This window comes from Arvicola amphibius, chromosome 6 (genome assembly GCF_903992535.2).
Source record: "Arvicola amphibius chromosome 6, mArvAmp1.2, whole genome shotgun sequence".
NCBI classification, from domain to species: Eukaryota; Metazoa; Chordata; class Mammalia; order Rodentia; family Cricetidae; genus Arvicola; species Arvicola amphibius.
In genome coordinates this window covers 12,630,736-12,653,949 of record NC_052052.2, presented here as the reverse complement: position 1 = coordinate 12,653,949, position 23,214 = coordinate 12,630,736, and the positions used below count along the sequence as shown (strand labels likewise).

General features: G+C 52.7%; 1 protein-coding gene across 1 annotated transcript in view; it reads right to left on the bottom strand.

The window, feature by feature from the left end:
- Igsf21 (immunoglobin superfamily member 21) overlaps window positions 1–23,214 on the bottom strand; it is a 127,955-nt gene that overhangs the window by 67,834 nt on the left and 36,907 nt on the right. Inside the window, exon 2 of the mRNA XM_038334367.2 lies at window positions 10,209–10,330. Coding sequence (XP_038190295.2) covers window positions 10,209–10,330 — 122 coding nt within the window. The remainder of the gene's footprint in view (window positions 1–10,208; window positions 10,331–23,214) is intronic.

Below are 23,214 nucleotides of genomic sequence, written 5' to 3'. Positions count from 1 at the left end.
GTCTTTTCTTTCCTTCTGTAAGCTGAAGGGTTGCCATGTTTTTCAGCCTGTGAGCTGGTGTTTACAAATTGAGGTGGTGACACCCACTTTGTACAAAGGGCCCAGTGGCTCACCAGCCTCAGAGCCTTGTTTCTATCAGTGGAAGTCTGATATGAGCTTTTCTTTTTTTCAACTCATCTGTCCATGATACATGCTTGTGTTCAGGTATGTCCATCTGTCCATCCATCCATATGTGGATACCTGCCCAGCCCCTCACTGGGAGATTCTAGGTCTAGGTTAGGGCTCTAACCACTGAACCACATCCCCAGCCCCTCACTGGGGGGATTGCATGCAGACGTTCTTAACTGAGCGAGGTCCTCAGCCCTTCAGCTGGCGATTCTAGGCAGGTGCTCTACTACCGAGCCATCAAATACCCATCATCCATCCTTCCATCTGTCCATCTACCCATCCATCCTTTTATCTAAAGATCTACTTGTCCGTCTATCCATGCTGCCAGTCATCCATCCAATTACCCAAGCATCTATGCATGCATGCATCCATCCACTCAACCATCCATCTATCCATACATGCATCCATATATACACACAATCATCAGTCCATACATATACCCATATATACACACAATCATCAGTCCATACATAAACCCATATATACACACAATCATCAGTCCATACATATACACATCCATCCATCCACCCACCCACTCACCAGTCCATCTTCCCATCTGTCCACCTGTCCGTCTGTGCCAGCCCCACTCCACCAGCCTCCTCAAAACCCATCACTACAAACACAATTGCCTTCCATGGCAACAGAGCTTCTCTCAGAACTGGGAAATGTTATTAGGCCGCAATAACATATTAAGAGGCAGGTCTGAACCACTCGGAGCCCCTTCTCATTTGCTGCATGCAACACCTGCGTGACAAAGACTTTGTTCTGAGCCGTTTACTAAATTAGGCCTTTCCTGGACAGTTTCAGCCTTCAATTTTTTTAATACCAGCAATAAGATGGTTATTTAATTAGTAGTAAAGCTGGCAGCCTGTTATTGGTGTTTTACTTAGAAGTAAAAAGACTGTGTGTGTGTGTGTGTGTGTGTGTGTGTGTGTGTAAGGTTTTCTGACTGCAGGTAGATAAATTATTTGCTATGTCAGCAATTCTGTTCCACAGGCTAGGCCATGGAGACACCGGTCTGGAAGAGACTGGAGTTTGAGTCTTGACTCTGTCGCCGACTTGCTGTGTGATCGTAGAGAAGTTGTGCTCTCTGAGCCGTGGCTCCCCGTCTGGAGAATGTAAGGGCTGGCCTGGGTGATACCGAAGGCTGCTGGCAGGCCTGAGTGTCTGGGAGGGGATGGTGGCTCTAAGTGGCATCTGTGTCAATGACTCTAGCAGCTTCTCCCCTACCTGTGTTTTCCGTGGTCTCTTTGGTCTCTCCAGTGTGGTCCACCAGTGTGGCACACCATATCCAAGCAGCGCTTGTAAACCCAGCACCAAGCCCAGTCCTCACCAGTTCCCAGGCCAGGAAAGAGCCCCACTCCCCCAATCCCAGGGCTTTGGTCGTACCCCAGGGGTCACCTGACCCTCTCTTCACGTCCCTCAGCTCCAGTCAGGGTTCAGTGTGTTCTCCCAGGTCCACTTCCTCCTGTTTCTGTCACTCCCCTGGGGACCCTTTTCCTTTTAGAGGTGTCAAGCTGTAACAAACTGCTTCAGGGGCTCCTCCCCACTCTCAGAGTGCAGTTCAAGGTCTCTTGTGCATCCTTGGTCCAGAATGTTCTATACAATTGTCTTCATTCTGCGTACTGGTTAGACTCAACCTGGTCTAGTGTGACCCTGACACCTGGGTTCCCATCCCACTGGCTTGTTTGATGTACTGGAACTCAGAGAGTTTTGTTTGTTTGTTTTTTGAGGCAGAGTTTTATTCTAACTCAGATCAACCTCAAACTTTCAACAGTTCTCGTGTCTCAGCCTCTCAGAAGAGGCTGCTTGGGCTTCGGATCAGCAGTGCTGCTGCCTTTGGGCGGCGGTCAGATTCCAGAATCTTGGGCCTGGTTCAGAAGCTGCATTTCAATGGAAGAGTCCATACTACTCCACAACACCTGGCCTCCCAGCCTCCCCTGGCTCATCACTCAGCAGGGGCACTGAGTCCCCACCCTCAGGCTGTCCCTTCTCCAGCCTCTGACCCCGGCTTGCAGAAAGGGGTGTTGGTTGTATCACCATACCATGGGGACCATGGGGTCACAGAGAGACTACACCACAGACAAGAGTCCAGTCGTCTCTCGCTCTCCATTGTTACCAGTACAAAGCTGGGAATTTCCACTCCAGGGGACTGGGCCCTGACTTCACCTAACTTGCAGTTAGCAAGGAAACTTTTCTTAAATAACTAGTTATGAGGCAGATGGCACATGGCAGGAATCAAGGCCATGTTCCCACCCCTCACTCAGAGCGCTGTCTAGTGTTGGCTCGTGGTTCCTGACAACTCCGAGGGACCGCTGTCTCTAGGAGACCCCGGGTTAGAGGTGCAATGCTCCCCAGAGGAGAGATGGGATTGCCCATTAGTCTCCACCCATAAGCTTGGGGCTTGGGACAGGCTGCTGGGGAGCCAAGCCACTCTCTCCTCAGCAGAGCTGGAGCCAAGTGAAGGAGGCCTGAGGGCTGTGTCACGCAGTGAATGTTGGATTTAATCAGATGGTACAAGCCAAAGACAGGCTGATTGCAGACGAGCGGTAGCTACCAGCTCATTAGCCTAACAACCCTTCACCAAACTGCTAGCTGAGCACTGAAGTCCTAGAGACAGCAGTAGGCAGAGGGTGCCTGCCCACTCTTAGACACAAGGCCTGTTTTTGGAGATAGGGGTGGGCAACATGTGAGCCCCTACTTGTAATACCCCAGCTCTTCACCAGAGGGCAGCAGACAGCTTTGTAGCGTGTACTGCCCCCTGGCTCTATGGATGAATTGGGGGAATGTAGGAAGGTAGAGGTGTTCTGTAAACCCAGTGGTCTCCCTGGGGCAGGTGGGTGGGCGAGGCTGCCTAATGGAAGCTGTGGCCTCAGCAAATACACTCCATTTTCCTGCCTCAAAATGCCTTTATTCTCCCAAGATACAGAGAAGACATGTCCTGGCCCTCCTGCCAACCATGGAAACAGAGGCAGGGGCTGTATTGCCAGCAAGATGCTGGGACCATAGAGACACTTACTCCAATCCAGATACGAAAGGGTTGCATGTGCAAGTGTGCACACGTGTGTATGCATGCACACATGTGAGTGAGAATGTGTGTGCTCTGCATATAGACAGACATACCCCAGGCAGTCCCAGGGCCCTGGGTAGAAGAGAAAGAAAGAAAAATATTTGGAAAAATCAACGAAGGCCGATGCCAGGGAAGGAATGGCAAATGTTCGCTTTGGGGATGGGTGGAGAGAGGGAGGGAAGGAGGAGGTGCCAAGGAGCCGCCTGAACTATGGAGAAGATGGGGGCTGCCCTGCAGGGCTGCTCATGACCCAGGTCAGCAAAGGGGCCAGGAAATGATAGCAATTGGCTTGGGAAGCTGAAGGAAAGACAGCGGGCTTCTTGCCTTGAAGGAAGGATGGATCCCACCTGCTGGTGGGGAGCAGGGAAGCAGCTGAACCAGATGGATACCTGAGCTGGGCCTGGAGCGCTTCTGGGTGAAAGGGCAGGGGGGTGCTCTCTGAGGAGGGACGAACTGGGGAGGGAACAGGTCAACACCCTGGGCAGGAACAGGAACAGCAGGGACAGAGAAGGAAGGGGCCCAGGAGGGGACAGCTCCATGGGGACCTGGGCAACACAGTCAAGGGCTCTTAGGTGGAAGGATTTCTCTCGCAGGTCTGTGGAACTGGATGGATCAGCTGTGGCAGCAGGGAGACTGGAAAAACCGCATCCCTCTCCCAGCATTTGGCTTGGGTTTGGTTTGCATTCCTCGATCAGAGCATTCAGCAGCTGTGTGTGTTTGCATGTAAGTGTATGTGCATGTGTGTATGCATGTGTGTGTGTCTGTGTGTGTGCGTGCATGTGCATGCATGTGTGTGCATGTGTGTCTCTGTGTGTGCGCACCTGAGTTAAGATACCCCTGGAGTCTAGAAGAGGACATTAGATCCCCTAGAGCTGGAGTTACAGGTGGTTGTGAGCCACCTAATAGAGGTGCTTGAAACCAAACCCTGGTCCTCCTGGTCCTCCTGGTCCTCTGGAAGAGTAGGCAGTGTCCTAAGCCACTGAGCCATCTCTACAGCCCCTGTCCATGGATCTCTTGCTGCTAGGCTCCACACAGGAGCAAGTGGATGGTGTGTGGTGGTGGGCTCTTTAAGTCTCAATGCCAGCATCGGTTTATCACCCGGCTTCCTGGCTCCCTAGTCTAACTCCAGGCTGGAATCAAAGTCTGCCCTGGTAGTTTTTGGGAATTCACATTTTTAAGCAACTTCCAAGCAGATCACTAGGCAGGTGGTTCTGATCCTGCCTGTTGGTGGTGGCCCGCCCAGTTTTGGCTCAGGAGATGCACAAAGGTAAATTTCTGAGAGCTCCCCTAGTGGTCATAACAGGAACTGCAGCTCCTTCTAAAAAAACCTTGACTTTGCCATAGGGACCCCACTACGTTGAAGGCTGTGGGTTTCCTGTTATGATTAAAACAGACATTAGCTGTCAAGACTGACATACTGCAAGGGGCCCAAGGTTATTCTCACCACATAATTCTCACCTGTTTTTCTTGAGGCTCTGAGCTGGGAGAGAGGCAGTTTCACAATGGGCCTATAACTGGGTGTGCAGAATCTGGGGTGGCCATCTCCAGAGAGACGGAGTTAGTTTGATTTTACCCTATTGTCCATGCCCAGCAAGCTCTACAAACAGTAGGCACTCAATGTGTGCTTACTGAGAGGCAAGGTATTAGTAAGTGAACGAGTGACCACCCAACAGGCAAGGAGTTCCCATTACATGCATTTTGGGGGGAAACAGATGCATTGCTTATGGTGGCAACCAGAGGACCAAGGGGCCAAGAATTCAGGCTTCCAAATCATCGAGGCTGGGACCACATTTTCTTTATACTCACGGCAAGACAAGCATTCAAGCAAGCCACATACTAACATACACCCTCAAGGGAAGACGTGTCAGGTCTCGAAGGGCCACGGATGCCCGGCTCTTTGGACTGAGCTGTTAATGTGTCTATTTAAAACCCAGAAGTGTGTTTTCATTAGAGCAGACTCCAGAGGGCTTCTCTGTAAAGACCATTGTCTGCCTACTTGGAGTGGCCTTGTCCCTCTCCGGGTGCCTTCCCACCTCCTCTGAACACACTGTCCCTTCCACTTAGAAACCCTGTTCCCAGTTCTTTTTTTTGTCTCGAAGCCCGTTTTGATTCTAGATCCACTTTCAATGCCACCATCACCACCATCTCCTCAGCCCGACCAGCTGAGTCATCTCAGCCGGTGTCTGAGCGGCTCCTCAGCTCTGGCCTTGCCTCATTGCTTGAATGGCTACCTGTATATCCGTTTCAGCCCCACTTCGCTCTCCCCATCCCCCACTACACAGTACCCCTCTCTAAACATCAAGCAGATTCTGGGTGCTGTAGTGGGGAGGATGCACTGATCCCTGGGGGATCCTGCTGCCTGGTGGGCGCTTGGGGAGGAAGGGGCAAGTTTGAAGCCCCAACCTCTTTCGTATACTGTGGCTCTGCCGCCTTGGTGACCCGAAACCCCCGTCAGAGCCATCAGGGACAGTCGCTTCCTTTAGTGTCGACCTAACAGTGTCCACCCGCACCCCACCCTGCTCCCTGCGATCATAGCCTGGGAGGGTAAGGCTGTGTGCTTAGTTCTCCACGGAGCCCCAGGCTGTGCTCAAACAACCAGCTGTTCTCAGCCACGTGGGCGAGAGGACACGTGTCCTCGCGTGTTTGTGGGACTCCGAGATCAGGCCCCGCCCCCTCCATGGATCACTTTGTCTTTTTTCCCTCTGCTCAGTAGCCAGTGTGAACTTTCAAGTATGGGTCACAGTGGGCCGCAGCCCTCAGTGACTTCCAGGATGCTGAGGGTAAATTGCTACTTATTTTGCTGTTTCTTATGCCTTGGCTATGCTCCATCTCAGGCAGACCCTTCTCACCTCAAGGTCTTCCTGTTTGCTGGGCCGGCAAATATGAAACGACCCCTGCTTCCTGCTCCACCCCTGGTGTATGGACTGTCTATACTCAAGATCTTGGACGTCATCTGTGTCATACAGCTCCCCACCCCCTTCCCTGAGACCCACCCTCTGATCAGGAATGCCCTTATTTGCATGACCCTTATTTACATGGCCCCGATTTGCATAGCAGAGGCTGCACACTGGAAATTTCTTGGATAGCTTAAACTAAACCTTGCCAAACTATGCCCTGGCCAAACCTGGCCTGTCCTCCTTGCCATAGTGTGTATTATATATCAGGAAACTGCACATGAGAGACTCACCCTCAACATCTTAAAATACTTCTTCCGGGGCCTGGTGAGATGGCTCCGGGGAGAAAGCAATTATTACATCCGTGTGAGGACTACAGTCCAGGCTCCCAGCACCTGTGGTTACAGTAGCCTGCCTGCCTGGAGCCCCAGCAACCCTAGAAGCAGACACAGGGCATTCTCAGGGCTAGATTATTAGCTGGACTAGGGAAATTAAATGAGCTTTCAGCTTAGATGAGAGACCCTGCTTCAGTATATAAGGTAGAGAGAGTGACTGAGGAAGTTTCACACTGCACACACGTGCGTGTACCCACACAAGTGAACTTACACACTCACGCACACACACACTGCTTTTTGTGGCCCATCGCTTTACACAGTAGGTGGTCCTCTAGCACCTAGTATTAATACTCTAGTACTCTTGCCCTACACTGCAGGGTACTCTCCTCCCTGCCCAGCCCACTCCCTACTCTGGTCTGAGGAGTGAATTCCTCTGCTGCCCACCAGTCCCTTCCCCACTTCCCCTGTCCATCAAACACAGAATGGACCGGGACCCCTGAGGGACAGTAACATGGCCCAAGGTGACACTGCAGGGAGGCACACCTGCACCCACAGGAGGCAGGCACCCTCTCTCTGCCCACCAGCTGCAGACAAGCATGGGGAGTCCCTGGGGCTCCTTGAGGCTCCCCAGGAAATTGTTCTCTGCCGGTTCCTGGTAATATTCCCAGCCTCATTCTCACCCCTCTTTCCCAGCTGAAGAGGAAGCAGCTCAGACAGCTGCAGAGCTGGGACTCTGGGCCGAGATGCATTAATTTGTAAATATCTTCATTTATATGTAAATGCGGAGCCCGGAGCCCCGCCACCAGCCCTAATGGGGCCTTGCCGCCTGCCTGGCACCGCGGCAGCTCTTTCTCCACTGGCTGGGCGTCAGGAGAGGCTTCCAGTGCCTCTCTTCCTTCACTGTCTCCTGGTATCCCCTAAGCATGGTGGCTCTGCTCCCTGGGGTACCCTCTGCTCAGGAGCCCCTGGTGTCTAGGCTCAGAAAGAAGGCTGCAGAAACCCCGCATGAACATGGAGAAAGAAAGGCGCTTGGGCCCTAAGTCCGAAGACTGGATCAAATTGCTGCTGCTGTGTGACTTTGGGCAGGTCTTGTACCCTCTCTGGGTCTTGTGTTCATCAACTGTAAAACAAAGATGGCACCGTGGTCTAGGTGTAGGAAGAGGTGGCTTGAGGTGTGACCAAGTTCATGTCCTTCAGTGGGAGACCCTTGACCTTACTGAACTTTGACACCCTTCTATAGAGTAAAATGCAGAGATGGGGTGTAGAGAGTTGCTACCTTTCCAAGTCCCAGAGGCTGTTGATGAGGAGTGTGAGGTGCAGAAGAACAAGTGTGCACACAGAGACTTTAGGGGGGGTCTGGCACAAGGTGGGACTTGCCTTGTGGTGGGGACAAAGGGTTGTTCAAGACTCAGGTGAACATGCTCCACTCAACCATGTTTAGAGACCAGGATGTTTAGACCTGCAGCCAGCATCTGACTTGGGGTCATTGGGCATCAATTTCTACCAAATTCCACAGTTCAGGAAGATGAGTTTGGTCAGCCTGCTTTCCAGGGGGATGGGGGAGGGGACTGGTTTAAGGGCACTAGGTAAGCAGTAGCTGTGCTGGGATTTGAACCCAGGTCTTTAGGCACCTGATGACTTCCTGAATGTCGATGAACAGGGGCATGGCTGCAAGAGGTGCATGCGGGAGTTGGGTTTGCTTCTGGCTAAGGGATCATGGGGGTGAGGGGACCATGAAGCTACACCCATGACTGGGAGCAGTGGATCCGCCAGTGCTGGGTGCTGGGTTACCCACCCCTCCCATGACTGTGTTTAGGGAAAACTGGCTATAAGCCAAGAAGTCCCCTGCCGAGGGACTCTCTGTGACTCCCAGGGCAGTGCTTATTTTCTTTTCTAAAATGCTTTTTATCTCTGCTCTCATCTTGATGCTAACTGATTTATCCTTGGCATGAGCTGCTTTTCAGAAGGGAAAATACAGAGAGGTACCTGCCGGCCTCCTGGAAGCCCAGGGCACCCTCGTTGTCTGCGGGGTGCTCCAAGAAAGAACAGCTGGGACTGGGGTCCTAGTTCAGTGCCTGAGAGGGGGAGGGACCAGCTCAGGGGGGAGGGGATGCTGGGACAGAGGCCGACAGGGGCTCACAGCCACATCCTGAACCTCACTCAGCAGGTAGGAGGTCCCAGCCTGATCCCCACTGCAGAGCCAGTAGCCCCTTTGGCAAACAAAACAAAACCAAAACATTCTTCTTTCATTCTGTAATTTTACTCTCATGCAAACCGAGGCCCCCAGCCACATAGGAGCATCTCCAGGGCTTTCTGGGTCCATTCTTGTTGCAAATTCTGCCACGCACTAATGCTAAGAGCAGAGGGAAGGGTAGGTGAGAGTCCCAGTTAAGGGGTGGAGACTTGTCCAGTCGGGACTCAGAAGACTGTGTGACATCACATACTCACTGGGATGTCCCTGTGGCCCTACAAACCCAAGTGTAACCATGTAAAGTGTCACGCAGGCTGTGCCACCTGTTGTTCCCAGCCTGGGTTCTGTCAGAGCCCTGACTTCTGAGAGCACCAGGCAAAGCATTTACCACACAGTAGGAAAGAGTGCGCAGGTGTGTGTGTGTGTTGCGTGTGTGTGTACATATATGCACCTATGTGTACGTGGGTGTACATGCCCATGTGTGTGTGCGTGTGCATGCGTGTATGTGCATGTCTGCGTGTGTGTGCCTGTGTGCAGGTGTGTGTTCATACCCAGCACTACTGTGAAGCTACTTTACACAGGTCATAAGATCCCCTTCCTGGAGGAGGGTGGGGACTGAGGGAGCCTAGCTATCCAGCCCAGAGAGGTCTAGTCTGCTAATTTGCTGTTGAGATGGAACAGCCTGAGTAGGGTTCTGAAGACTGAAGAGGAGTTTGCCAGGTGACCAAAAGCAGGAGAGGCCCTCGTCAGAAGAGACTAACATGCATAAAGGGTCAGAGGAATAAAAGACAGTGGGGGTCTTTGCGGAATGTGTAGGGCTGTGGGCACCCACATATGTAGAGTATGTTGGGCCCCAGTATGAGGCTGAATTATCTTGATTCTGCAGCTTTTTAGAAAACAGGGGAGGGCTCCTGTTCCGTCGTCCCGCTGCTCCTGACCTAAGAGTCTAGGTGTTCCCACCTGGGGCCTTTGTGACTTTAGGGATCTTGGGGAACAATGGTATGTGTTGCATGTGTTTCCTGGCTCTGTCATTGTGAGCTGGGTGACTTTATGCACAGATCTCGCCCTCTCTGGACCTCAGAGTTCTCACCTGCAGAAAGGATCTGTGAAGCCTACCTTGTATGATTATAAGAGGAGCTATGGTCCCGCCTCTTCCTGCCTCTTCCCTCCAGGGTGTGGCTCCACTTCTGCAGAGAGGCCCCAGATCAAGGAGGGGGTTGCATACCCTAAGAGCAGCGGTTCTCAACCTTCCTAATGCTGGGACCCTTTAATACAGTTCCTCATGTTGTGGTGACCCCCAACTGTAAAATTATTTTCACTATTTCCTAACTGTAATTTTGCTACCATTAGGAATCCTAATGTAAATATCTGATATGCAGGATATCTGATATGCAACCCCTGTGGGGGGGTCATGACCCACAGGTTGAAAGCCATTGCCTAAGAGCATCCAGGGGCTGCTGTCCAGGGCTGGCCCAGTACGCCCCCTGGCCCGCCCCTCCCTCATCCTGCTCACATGCTTGCTGCCAGTTTGCCAGCTCGGGCGACCTCACCTCACAGTGGACTGGTACACGAGATCCTCCCGCTTGCGGTAGTTCTCCATGTGTGAGTAGTTGGTGGAGAACATGGCATCAAAGGTGAAGATCTTCTGCTTGATGGTGCCACCATCTGTCACCTGCCACAGAGCAGAGTAGCCACAGGTGAGTGCCCAGCGGGCCCTGGTCACCGCTTTCCTCAGGAGTTCCTTTGGCTTGTCCCTGCCCTTGCTCCTCCTCCCTCTCTCCCTCCCTCCCTCCCTAAGCAGAGGAAGTTTCTGCCACACAGGTGCTGCAGATGTGAGCTGCCCCGCCCTGCCCTGCCCCTCCGTTATCCACAGAGGCTGCCTGGCTGATAGCCTTTGCTAGGCCTTCCTGGTCTTTGAATCCAAGCACTCCACTGACAGTTTAGGCATTTGTAAAAGAGCCACAGGGCCTGCGAGATGGCTCAGCAGGTGAAGGAGCTTGCAGCCAAAGCCTGACAAGCTGAATTTGATTCCTGGGTTCAACATGGTAGGAAAGAACGGACTCCTGGGAGTTGCCCTCTGACCTCCACGTGCTCTGTGGCATGTCCATAGACACACAAACGCACCCACAATAAATAATTAAATAAAACAAATTAATTAATAAAAAAGAATGGTAGCCTCTGGCCTCGGGAGGCCAAACTCATTACCTAAGCCATGCCCTAGAGGAGGAGACGGAAGACATGTGTGCTGACCACAAAGAGCATCCCACAACTTCCCTGCCACGTTCCTCCTCCCTCTTGCAAAGCCCTGTGATGTGGAGCTGGGAGGCAGCAGCCAGCCTGTGAGTAAGCCTGGCTCTCTCCCATGGGTGCCAGCCACCAGAGCCTTGGCTTCTGAGCAGGGAGGGGCTGGACTTTCAATTCTGCAAATGCTGGAGGCCTTCTGAGGCCTTATAGACGTGGTGGAGCACTGGGGGGGGGCTTCTGAGGCCCTGCAGGCATGGTAGAGCACAGGGGCGGGGGCTTCTGAGGCCCTGCAGGCATGGTAGAGCACTGGGGGGTCCTTTTGAGGCTCTGCAGGCATAGTGGGTCTTCTGAGGCCCTGCAGACATGGTGGAGCACTGGGGGGTCCTTTTGAGGCCCTGCAGGCATGGTGGAAGGAAGTTAGTGGCCTCTCCCTGCTGAGCCTTTCCAGGCACCAGGAGCTCCATCCACCACCAAGGCTCTGCTTTGCTGAAATGGCTAGTGTGGCCTGGGTAACTGTGGGCAGGACCAGAATGGGCTTTGTAGAGTGAGCTATGGAATCAGGGCCTGGTCCCAGAGCCTTAGTCAGTAGAGCGAAGACAGGGGAGGGGGCAGGCTAGCTAGTAAGAGGGGGAGAATGGAGGGCCAGGGGACCATTAGAAGGCAAATAACTCGTGGAAAGACAAATAAACTACATTGCAACTATTTCTGCTTTTTAGTGTTCTTACTATTATCGTATATGCACACTTGCTGTGTGGGGTGACTTAGGAGGTCAGGGGACAACTGGAGAGTCAGTTCTATCCGTCTACCATGTGGATTCCAGGCCTGAAGAACAGGTGCTCTTACCAGCCCAAGGCATCACAGCCATTTCTGACAAACCCTGAGAGGTTAGGTCCAGAATAGTATGGGAATCCAGAAGAGGGGAAAGGGCACTTTCTGAGGGCAGGGAGCACCCACAAGGGCATCTTGGAGGATCTGAAGTCAAAGCTGCTTCTGCAGGAGGTGCAAGAAGAGTCAGCCTGGCGGAGCAGGTGGTGGGAGCCAAGGGCAGATGCTGGAGGGATCAGCTCAGCTGCCTCTGTGAAAGTGACTGCTCGAGTGCCCGGAGCAAGAGGGAGCTACCCCCCCCCCCCAGGATCCTGACAACAGAGTACCACCACTGAGGACTCACCCCCTCTGCAGACACCAGTCACCCAGGGTCAGATTTGGGTTCTGCTTATAACCTCCTCTGTTCTTGCAGAAGCAAGTCCAAGAGGGAGGCCACGCCAGAAGCAGCGACCCAGGAACAGACAGATAGGCTCTATCAGTACAGGACACTTGCCTTTGTTTTTCTGTAGCCACCCTTGGGACAGTCCCTAGGAGGAGGCCACAAGGTCTCCATTCCACCTGAGTGCATGCAAGCTGGAGAAGCAGGGGACCCCGGTGCTGGGGCCCAGGTTGCTGCAGGGTCCTGCTGTTCACAGCTGCCGGAGAGCCAGGCCCATGTGTCTGGGGCTCCCCAGCAGCGGCTGCCCTGAGCACACGCCTGGTCTCCGCCGCCTCCCGCTAATGAAAGTGTTACTCCACACAGCAGCAAGGTATGTGTTGTCACTCTTTCAATTATTTATCTGTTTACTCGGCTGCAGTTTTCCGCTTGTCTCAGCAACTCTATTATAGAGCGCGAGCTTGCAGCCTCTCGCCGCTCAGCTGGGCTCCACACTAACAGCCCGAGACAGGGCGGCCTCATGCCTGGGCCTGGAGAAGTAGAATTAGCTCCCCGTGGCTCCTCTGGTAGAAGCAGGGGAGGGGGCTGCCAGGGAGGTGGTCAGGGATAGGGAGATGCTTTGAGTGGCTTCCCCAGGCATCTGTCCTCCCCCCCTCCCCCAGCTGGCCTTATCAGCACCCAGGCTGCCTTCAACTATATGTTGGTGGTTTTAGTAAAACACACATTTAGTGCAACCCAGCCAGCTTCTACTGGGCTTCAACTGTGTCATGCACTGGCCACATCTGTTACCTGTCCCATAGACTAGGAGCGACCAAGAACAAGGACACTTCAGTGAGTACCAGTGGTAGGTGGAAGGATGCTAACACATTCATAGATTTGGTGGCTCTCAGTGGGATCAGCAGTAGGACTTTCCCTGACTGGTTTTCCTATCAGCCCTCACCAAGCCTGTCTGCCTCTCATCACCATTCTGGACTTATCTAGCTCATGACTTCGTCTGTTCCCCTCTGAAATTGGCTGTTTTTTTCTCATCTGTGTAGCCTGAGGACAGAGAGAGATGACTTCTTGCCTCACCTGCTCTGCAGAAGGACCCGGATTCCAGAGTAGGATGGCAGCATGGAGGAGGAGAGTTGTGGTGTGTGAGAGGGGATGGCATCTCACTGGCATCAGGCTCTCTGTGCTGGCACGTGCTCAGGAAGGATGCGATTTGAGACCCACAGCCTGCTTCTGAGGCTGATGCCTTAACCACTGCATGCCCACAGTGGACTCAACCAGACAGGTGCAGGGTCCGGGGTGAGCGGGGTCCAGTGACTTGGCCACTTTCAAAGTCAGAACAAACTTACAGGGCGGGTCCCCCATTCTTGGCCCCTTAGAGAGATCAAGGTACTTTTCAACTGGGGCCTTCAACTGGGAGACAATTTTCTTATTTATTTTATTTATTTATTTCATTATTTTATGAATGTGAGTGTTTTAACTGTCAGTATGTCTGTGTACCATGTGCATGCAGTACCCACGGAGGCCAGACGAGGTCATTGGATCCCCTGGAACTGGAGTTACAAATGGCTGTGAGCTGCCATGTGGGTGCTGGAGACAGAATCCAGGTCTTCTGCAAGAATAGCAAGTGATCTTAATTGCTGAGCCACCTTTCCAGCCCCTGGGAGACAATTTTGACCCCTTTCTCTGCCAGGGGATGTGGCAAATTCTAGAGATAGTCTTGGTTGTCACCTTGAAGGTTCTGGCATGTAACTAACAGGCCAGAGAGACTGCTGATGCTCTTAACGAAGCGGACCCACCTCAGACGTTCCTCAGCAAACTGTTGATATGCTGGGATTGGCACGGGGAGGTAGCTTAATCCCCAGCACACAGTAAAAAGGCTGGGCATGCTGGCCCACATCTGTAATCCCAGCACAGGGGAGGTGGGTCTCTCTGGTCATTGAGTCTGTCCTAATCACTGAGTGCCAGCTTAAAAACTAAGATGGAGGGCACCTGAGGAAGGACACAAGGTTGGCCTTTAACACATGCATGATTACATGTGTGCACGGGTGCAAACACACACACACCTAGACACATGAACATGTATACACACAAATGTACCTATGTACATGCACACATACCTGCACACATACATAAGCATATGCACATAAACATGTACATACTCGTGCTTGCACATACCATGAGCATCTACATACATGTGTATACAGGAACCTGCATTCCTGTACACGTGTTCACACATACCTGCACACACACGCACATACATGCCAAGGTGGGAAACCTTCCATCTCATCTGTATGCCTCCCCCCATGCCCTGGGAAGACAGGCATCATGCAAGTCACTTTGCAACCGAAGGCACAGCTGAGGCCCAGCACTCCCTGCCTGTCCTGCCAGGCTGGCAAGGCCGCCTAACTGCCCCTTTGCCTCACCTTGCTTGGCAGCTGCAGCCTGAGAAGGGCAGGAGCAGGTTCTCGGCAGCTCTCTGGCTCCAGCCTTGCCTGCCTTCAGGTAGAGAGCTTTTGATATCCTTCTGAAACCCGCAGCCCTCATTGTCCCAATCTCAAATTTCACTCCATTTTTTTTATTACACAACAGAGGAAAAAAAATCTGTCAGTAAAACTGTCTCCTCAAATTTATTCACCGGGACTGTGGGTTTTATGGTGAGGAAAATACCCCCGCCCCCCCCCCCCCACACGTCCACACACCCCCACACCCCAGACAAAGCAAGGAAGAATTACCTGAGCCATAAATCCCTGCTACAGGCCCAGGCGCAAGAGAGCCTCAAGGACGAGCCTGCTTTTCTATGGTTTTATTTACTTTTTTCTTTTCCTTTTTTTTTTTTTTTTTTTGAGACAGTGTCTAGCTGTGCTGAAACTCAGTATGGGGGGTCCAACCTGGCCTCCAACTTCTGAGAGTGACTGGGGCCTCTGCCTACTGAACCCAAGATTCCATGCATGCACCATGGGACACTATGACGCTCTCATTGGTCAGAGGTTCTGAGCTGAGGCTGGACCATAAGCTGTGGGCAAGGGTGGTAAGTGTATGAGACACGGGCACAGTTTCCGTCTTCAGGCAAGAGGGAGGCAGGAACTGTGTGCCCCATTCAGGATCTGGTGGGGACAGAGCTCAGGCCACAGCCAACCGCAGGATGAGTGGAGAGGGCAGGTCTGCGGTGACAGGCATATGCCAAGAGCTTCCCATGATGCTTCTGGGGGTGCAGAGTTCCTTGAGAGGAAAGGTTACCCCAGAAGTCTCCTTGGAGGCGTGTAGGTTCAGCTAGACTGGACTGAGAAGCATCTAGAAGGCTTAGAGAGGCACACGTGTGGGTGTGCCTGTGAGGGTCGTGGTCGGAAGTTCCCACAGGATTAACTAAGGGGAAGGGCTTCTTCCTCCCTACAACCCCCCCCCCCCGCCCCTTGTCGTCCCTTTCCCTATCAAGGAGGGTCTTCTCACCTCACTTAACCTCATCTAAAAATTTGCTTGCAAAAATGTCCAGAGCTGGCTTTCTATGATGCTTCTAAATCCAGTTACCCCGACAGTAAAGATCAACCCTCACACGGGTAGCTGAAATTGTGGAGAGTAATGTCCTGAGCAGGGGCTGAGTTCTAACTGTGTGGGCTCAGCATTGCTTGTAAACACAGACTCACACAGATGCAAACGTGTTCAATGTATGTTAGGGACAATCAGCTTCCAAGCGGCCATATTGTAAGTGCCTTTAAAAAGGTGTTTTCTTCTGGTCCTACCCTGCCAGCCTTTCTGCTATGAGTTCCCCAAGTATTAGCTATCAGTTGTCTCTATGCTGTTCTCTACGCAGGCCTCAGTTTCCCTAAATGTTCCATGAGGAAAACGAGATGGCCTCTGGAGAGTCTGTCTACCTGTGTGGTCCCACTGCTGTGTCCCCATTGCTGTCGCTCCAGAGAGCCCGCTCTAAGTGACCTCAGCTTGTCACAACCCTCCACCCCACCATCAGTGCCAGACACACCCCTACCAGCAACCCTGCGTGTGGGCAGATGGATTTACATGTGGACACATAGCCAACAGACGCAGTTCAGCCAGCAGCAGGAGAGCCCACTGGTCAGCCAGCCACATTTTAATTTGGAAAAACAAATAAGTCCTCAAAGTCAGCCTTCTCACCAATGCCCCTAGATGCCACCATCCGTAAAAGGGAAGGAAAAAAAAATGAAGAAAAAAATGGGGGATCACCTCTCTCCTCCCCCAGCCTTTCTCTTTGTGTTCCACAAAACCAATTACAGGTTGGAAATGGCTGTAATAAACTTGATATCCCACTTACAGGCCAATCCCGCTGCGGCCAGGAAGTGTAATAGTGGCGGAGAGTGGAAACTGCGGGTTTGTGGAGCTGTTTAAATTGCCTGCCTACATTACTCCACTCCTCTCCAGCGGGGAAGGAATTCGCTCTCCTGGAAATGGAGCAGCTGAGGTCTCCGTGTCCTGGGTGGCGCGAGGGAGTGTTTGCAAGGCAGACTTTAATGAACTGATTAGATGTGGAGGAGCGGATGGCCCCTGGGAGCTTACATCAGCCAGGCACAGGTTCAAGTCCCCAGCAAGGCCACTCACACTCCCTGGCAGTGAAGGAGAAAGAGTGAGGTTAGCCTTCTAGCACCGCCGAGGGTGAAAAGAACAGCAATCAGATAATGCAAGTGACCGAACACGGAACCAGACTACCCCACGCCACAGCTCTGAACCTCAGCGGATAGAATGCCTGCTGGTCATGCATAAAACTCCGGGTTGGACACCTATAATCCCAGCACTCAGGTGGCAGAGGCAGGGCGGGGGGGGGGGGGAGGGAGGATCAGAAGTTCAAGGTCATCCTCAACACAAGGAGTTGGAGGTAAGCCTGGCTACATGAGACCGTGTCTTAAATGTTGTAGGAAATAGGCACACACTTGTAAAACATGTAGGGAAGTAGATATTGCTACTGAATTTCAATTCTGATCGCTGCGGAAGACAATGAAAAGCAATTCTAGAAACTTCCACCATGTGACTGTCATCCAGTGGTCCCTTCTTCATGCCACGTGACCCTGCATGTCTGTCATGGAGACAAACACAAGGTCCTCAATAGACATTTATTAGCTAAGTGTACTACTCAGTAAAGGAAAGCACGGGCTCCTCAGGGCCCTGGTCCTTAACTACCACTTTTGATGCTTACACCAAGAGAGCTGACCCAAGATGACATCAGTCAGGTCAACACAGCCTCATTGAAGGACCACTCAGGTGGAATTGGGCCCAGGGCTGCATGCAGCCTGAGTCCCTCGTGTGCCTAAGATTAGCATCTGTCTTGCAAGGCTGGGCTTGCACTGAGGTAACTATAGCCAAGCAGATGTGGACAGTAGGGGACTGGCTTCTCATCATCTGGCTCCGTGTTTCCTGTTTCCTCCAGCAGGGCGGCAGCATGGAGCTGGTATTGTCTTCCCGTCTTCCCTTGTATGCTGGTAGGAGAAGGCTGGGAGTGAATGAGGTGTGTAGGGGGGAGGGTGAGTTCAAATTCTATAATAGAGTCAAGCATGTGGCAAAGACTCATTTAAATTCTAGAAATAAAACTGCAGCCAGAGAAGGAATGTCACCTGCCCAGGCTGCCCTGCTGGCTTGAGGTGAAGTGGACATTTGAGCGTGCATTGCGTCTGACTCCGAGGATTCTATAGAAAGGCCTCAGGGTGGGGGTGGGGAACTGGGCCAAGGCCAGGAGCAGGGCCAAGAAAGGGACAGGTATTTTAGGAGAGAGGAACCTGGACAAAGATGCCTGGAAGGGAGCGAGAAGCCTGAACATGGAGGGAAGCCAGGGGACCTTGATGGAGCCACGTAATGGTCCTCTGGGTTTGGGAGTTCACAGAGTTTCTAGTGGTCTTATTGCCATGGCGACCCTGGACCACTCTTCCTGTAAAACTCCTGCCCACCTGCTCTCTGCTCTGGTGGGGAGCTGTCGCCACAGATGCAGGCATGAAGGAGGATGGGTGACAGCCAAGGAGGAGAAGTCAAGAGCCACCCACCTCCCTGGGTACCGACTCCACCCTCCTGTGCCAACACCGTAAGCTCCCGCTCCTGGCAAGACTGGGCTAGGGTGATTGGCTTCCCTGGCGTGTGTGGGAGATCCGGTGTTGACAGAGACAGCTGGTATCATAAATTGCCTTGTCTCATCTGGTTATGGTGTGATGGCAGACAGGCGTTCAGGGACAGGACTGGGGGGTGGTGACGGTAGAGGAGGAGAGCAGAGTGACTGCCAGCTTCCTCGTGGGTCCTGAGCTTGCCATGTGGGCAGGTGTGATGGCTGTACTAACGGTAGGGGTGGGGAAATGGTAGGGGGTGGGGAGCCAGCTCAGTCAGGTGGGCATGTGCACGAACGTGAAAGCCTATGTTCTGGGGTGTGGTGGGGATGGGTCTATGGGGCTCAGACGTACTGAGCTGCCAATGAAGTGTGTGTGTGTGTGTGTGTGTGTGTGTGTGTGTGTGGTGTGGTGTGTAATGTTTGTACTTTTATGGGGAGTGGTGTATGTGCATGTCTGTTTGTGACATGTGGTAGGTGTATACTCTGCCCCCCACTGTGGCAACCCCAGTTGTTATGTTCCCTCCTTGATCTATGACTCAAGGAGGAGAAACTGGAGATAGCAGCCGGGGCAGGGTATGTAGATTTCTGACGACGCCAGGCTGTTTCCACAGGAGTGAAAGGGCACCAGGCTGGCTGTCCCTGCACCTCCCACACCTAGCAAGATCCCCTAAGCCTTTAAACTCCACCAGCTACGTGAGGGTTGCACGTCACCTCCTGGGTACCCTCCTCCCCATCGCAAACAGGAAGCAGGAGACACAAAGGGTGCCTCGGGGCTGAGGCCAGACACTGGGGTTTCAGAGTCCAGCACAACGACCAGGACCAAATGCTCAGGGAGTCAGCTGGAGAGCATCGTGACTCCCACGATGTGGTGTAAGAGCCTGAGCTGCAGCAGCCATGGGGAACAGCGAGCCCCTAATCCACACTGCAAAACCCAGTGGGGTAGCGTTTGCTCTCTGAGGTGAGAGCTCACTTCTAGATCCCACATCTCCCCGCCTCACTTTCCTTAGCTGTAAGTTAGGGGTAGGAGAAGCACACCCCGAGGGCACCGGAGGATGCTCTGGGTTCTGTGTGGTGGGTAGCCAGGCCTCCGGGAGAGTGGGAATCCCACTGTCCGCTTTGGGATGTGGCACTGTTGGCATCATTTATGCCACTGAACGGAGACGGGGAGCCCCCAAAAGCATTAAAGAGGCCATTACAGAGTCCAGGGATACCAACTAGTCTCCAAATTGCTGTAAACACAGTGGATCTCAAACTAGTACCCAGACCTGGGGAGAGGTTGTGAGAACAGAGATCATTTTCTGGGTCCTCTTCAGGGCCATTAATTAGATCATCAGATCTTAGGAGCAGGCCGGCTAAAGGGTTTAACAGAGCCCTGGTCAGGTCCTAGCTAGTCCCAGGATTTGTGTATCTGCCACAGAGCCCTGCTATGACACCTCTACAGTTTCCCAGTACTGAGCCCCCAAAGCCTTGTGCCATCCTGTCTGAGAGTACACCTGTGTGGACACTGTACCAGAGGACAGCTGCCTGGCTTGAGCCAGTCAGGACAACTGGTACCATCGGGAAGGATGCCCGTCCCTGGGGAGGCCCTTGTTGGGACAAGGTGCCTGGGCCACCATGCCCAGTGGTGCTGCAAACAGTTGGGCCATGTCAGCAGGTCTGCCTGCCAGCAGATCCCTGGCCATGGCCACCAGCAGCCCACGCCAGCCTGTGCACCTGCTATACCAGGGCAGCTACACTGCAGACAGTGTTGGCTGGCATCTCCCGCCCTGTGTAATTAACACGGCATCGTGGGCAGCTCAGCCAAGCGGAGCCTGTCCGCCTGTCCATCTGCTGGTTGCTTCCGGGGACAGGCCCTTTAACACAAGCTCAGCAGCCTGCTAGGGAGAAAAGAGTTCTGAAGGGATCGCTGAGGACCTGGGATCCACCTCCGTTCAGCCACTGGCAGGGCATGCTGGGAAATTTACATTCTACCTTTTGGCCTCAGTTTCCTCATTTGTCCAATGGAACTGGGATGGCTGGTTTCTTTGCCCTATCTGCCATAAGGAGGTTTGAGCAGTAGGTGGACTTCGGGTGGCAGGAATCTACCGTTAGGGACCACATCGGAGCTTGCAGGTTATTGTCAGTTATTTCTCATTCAGCAAGGATGCCCCGGGTTTCTACTCTGTGACAGAGACGGTTTTAGATGGTTTAGGAGCAAGGCTGTACGGCCTCTCTTCTTCTGCAGTCTGTTGTAGTGGGAGGAGTTGGACAATTAATCAAATTAAAGAAGATGGAAGAAGCCTATTAGGTAGGTAGGGAGGGAGGGGTGTCCTCATTTGGCATGGATGGGTAAGCATGGCCCATCAGAGTGGGTGACTGAGCCACAAGCTCAGAAGAGGAGGCTGGGGGTCCTCTAGAGTCAGTCCTGGGGATAGCCCTGGATCAGGGGCTCCCTCCACACTGCCCAGATGGGGATCTGAGGTGCTGAGCCCTGGGTGAGGCTGGGTGACTTTGTGTTTCAGTTGCTGTTCTTTGTGTCTCAGCATATCCAAACACCCAGTAGAGTGTGAGGGATGTAAAAGCCAGCCTCGGTTTACCTAGCACCCGGCCTCTGTACTGAGACAGAAGCCTGCGGATGAGTCTGGTCTCTGTCTCTTCTGGTATCCACCTGCCTCACTCACTGGACCCATTGCCTGGTAAGTCGCATACATCAGTTCGCTTAGCGCCTAAGTCTCCTGCATAGATGCCACAATTTAGAGTGCATAGCCCATTAACGAGTCTTCTTTTCTTTTGAGATGATATTTACACAGAATGAATTGCAAAAACCTTCAGGGCCCCTTTCAAGCTTGTGTGTGTGAGCATGTGCGTGTGTGTGGGTGTGTGAGTGTGTGTGTACATGTGCAAGTGTGTGTGTGTGTACATGTGCGAGTGTGTGTGTGTGTGTATGTGTGTGTGTATGTTAGTGTGCGCACCTGTATATGTGTGGGTATGTGAGCACAGAGGGCAGCCGTGGGAGTCATTCCTCAGGCCAGTCTGTCTGTCTTGTTTATTGAGACAGGGTCTCTACTGGCCTGGTGCTTTACCTAATAGGCCAACTTGGCTGAGCAGAGAGCATCTAGGTATCCGCCTGTCTCTGTCTCCCCTCTTACCACCCCTGGAGTGACAGGGGTGCAACACCACACACAGATCTTTGCTTAGGTTCTAACAGTTCAAACTCAGACCCTCACACCTTACCAACTGAGCCGTCTTCTCAGCCCAGATGGAATCCTCTTCCAGGTGGACCTTGTGGACATCTACCAGATACATTAAGAAACTTGCCTCGTGGCACGACACACAACAACACATTGATTACAGAGCTGGTCTCACCCGGAATCCCTGACTCCCTGCCGGAGCCCAGAGGGTGACCCTTGTCCTATAGACCACAGTGGAGATGACTCCCAGCGTGGGTCTTTGTGGGGGATACACAGAATTCCCACTGTCCCTCTGCTCAGCAGGCGGCATGTTCTTCTAGTGAGAGAGAATTGGAGAGTTGGGGTGAGTTCTTATTATAAGGATGCTGCTCAATAAAGATCACTCAGCATATTAAAAAAAAATCTTTACCTGGCTTTGAACAAACACTTGGTATTATTACAACCAGGAAAAAAAAATCCCATTTTCTTTTCATTATAGGTCTGGCACATTTTGTTTTCTTGTTCCAAGAGCAGCAGGACTGCACGGAAAGAATGGCTGAAGAGAGGGCACAGGGAACATGTCGGAGGAGAAGTATGCAGCCTTGGGCCCACATTCCAGAGGGACTGACCCCCTGAGGGCTGTAGAACAGGCATCTACAGGACCTTCAGGTTCCCCACCTGTAAAATGGGGTGTGACAGCTTCCTTCCCAAGGCGAGGAAAGGACAAAATGTATGGCCAGAAGTCATTGCCTTGTGTGACCTCTGGTCTCAGGGACTGGTGAGAGACAGCTAGGCACGCCTCCAGCCACCAGAGACCTACAGGCAAAGGGAACACGTAGTGGGCCCCACGCTAGAAAGCAAGCCGCTGAAAGATTCAGGTACAAGTAGCTAGGAGATCGCCTGAGGATTACGTTTAGGGAACGTGGGTCTTCCGTAAAACCTGGGTAGTAAGAGGGGTGGTGCGGGGTAGGGGGTCAGGAGGGAAAATAACAATCAGAGCAGCTGTCAAGGTCCGGCAGGGGACACAATTGTCTGTACTGAGCCTGTACCGAGCTTGGTGACAGAAGGAGTTGTGGTAGTATCTGGAGTCAGGGCCCATGAGGTCCTGTAAGGAAGTTGGATTGTGTTCTCGCTGTCATGAAGAGACACAGGGAGGTTTAAAGCAGAGGCCTGGTGTGTGTGGCTAGAAGACCTCTTTAGTTCTTAGTGGGGAAGGAACTGTGGGGTGCAGTGGGGGCCAGAAATCCTGACCAAGGGTTCCTCCAGCCTGGGAGCAGACAGCAGCTCCTATCAAGGCATGAGTGGGTGGTCTTGTTGCTCCATCCTGAGTATCCCTGTCCTCTGAGGAACTTCAGTGACTGCCAAATGCCTGGTGGGACCTGCAGGCTCAAGTACAGCCAGTGTCTAGCTCTAGGCAAAGGGAGTATGAAGAGACCCTCCCTATGTCAGGACAGTCAGACCTTGACAAGAACTGGTGGCGTCTCTGCTCATTGAGGTTCAGTGTCCCCCAGATCACTCAATCTATGCCAGAAGGTTCAGAAGGGAGCTGGTCTGGTCACACAGACATGGGACAGCAGCACTGTCATGGTATGAGCAGCAAGAGTGCCCTCTGGAGAGGGAACCAGGGGCAGGACTCTGTGCACGGTCTCCGTATCCACTCACGACAGCTCTCAGAAATAGGATCTGGTTATTTGTAGATGCATATATTAAGGCTGTGGCCATGTGGTGAGAAGATGTCACCAGAGAGCCCCATCTTTCACAATGGCCCCATGGAACATCTTCCCCACAGCCCAGCCTCTTATGTGGCTGGGTTTCCTTAAGGCCCAGAAGTCAAGGAAACTCACAAGTCTCAGGAAGTTCCCCAGACTTACAAGATTCCAAGCCCCTGCCCCAAAGTTATTACAGCAGGATCA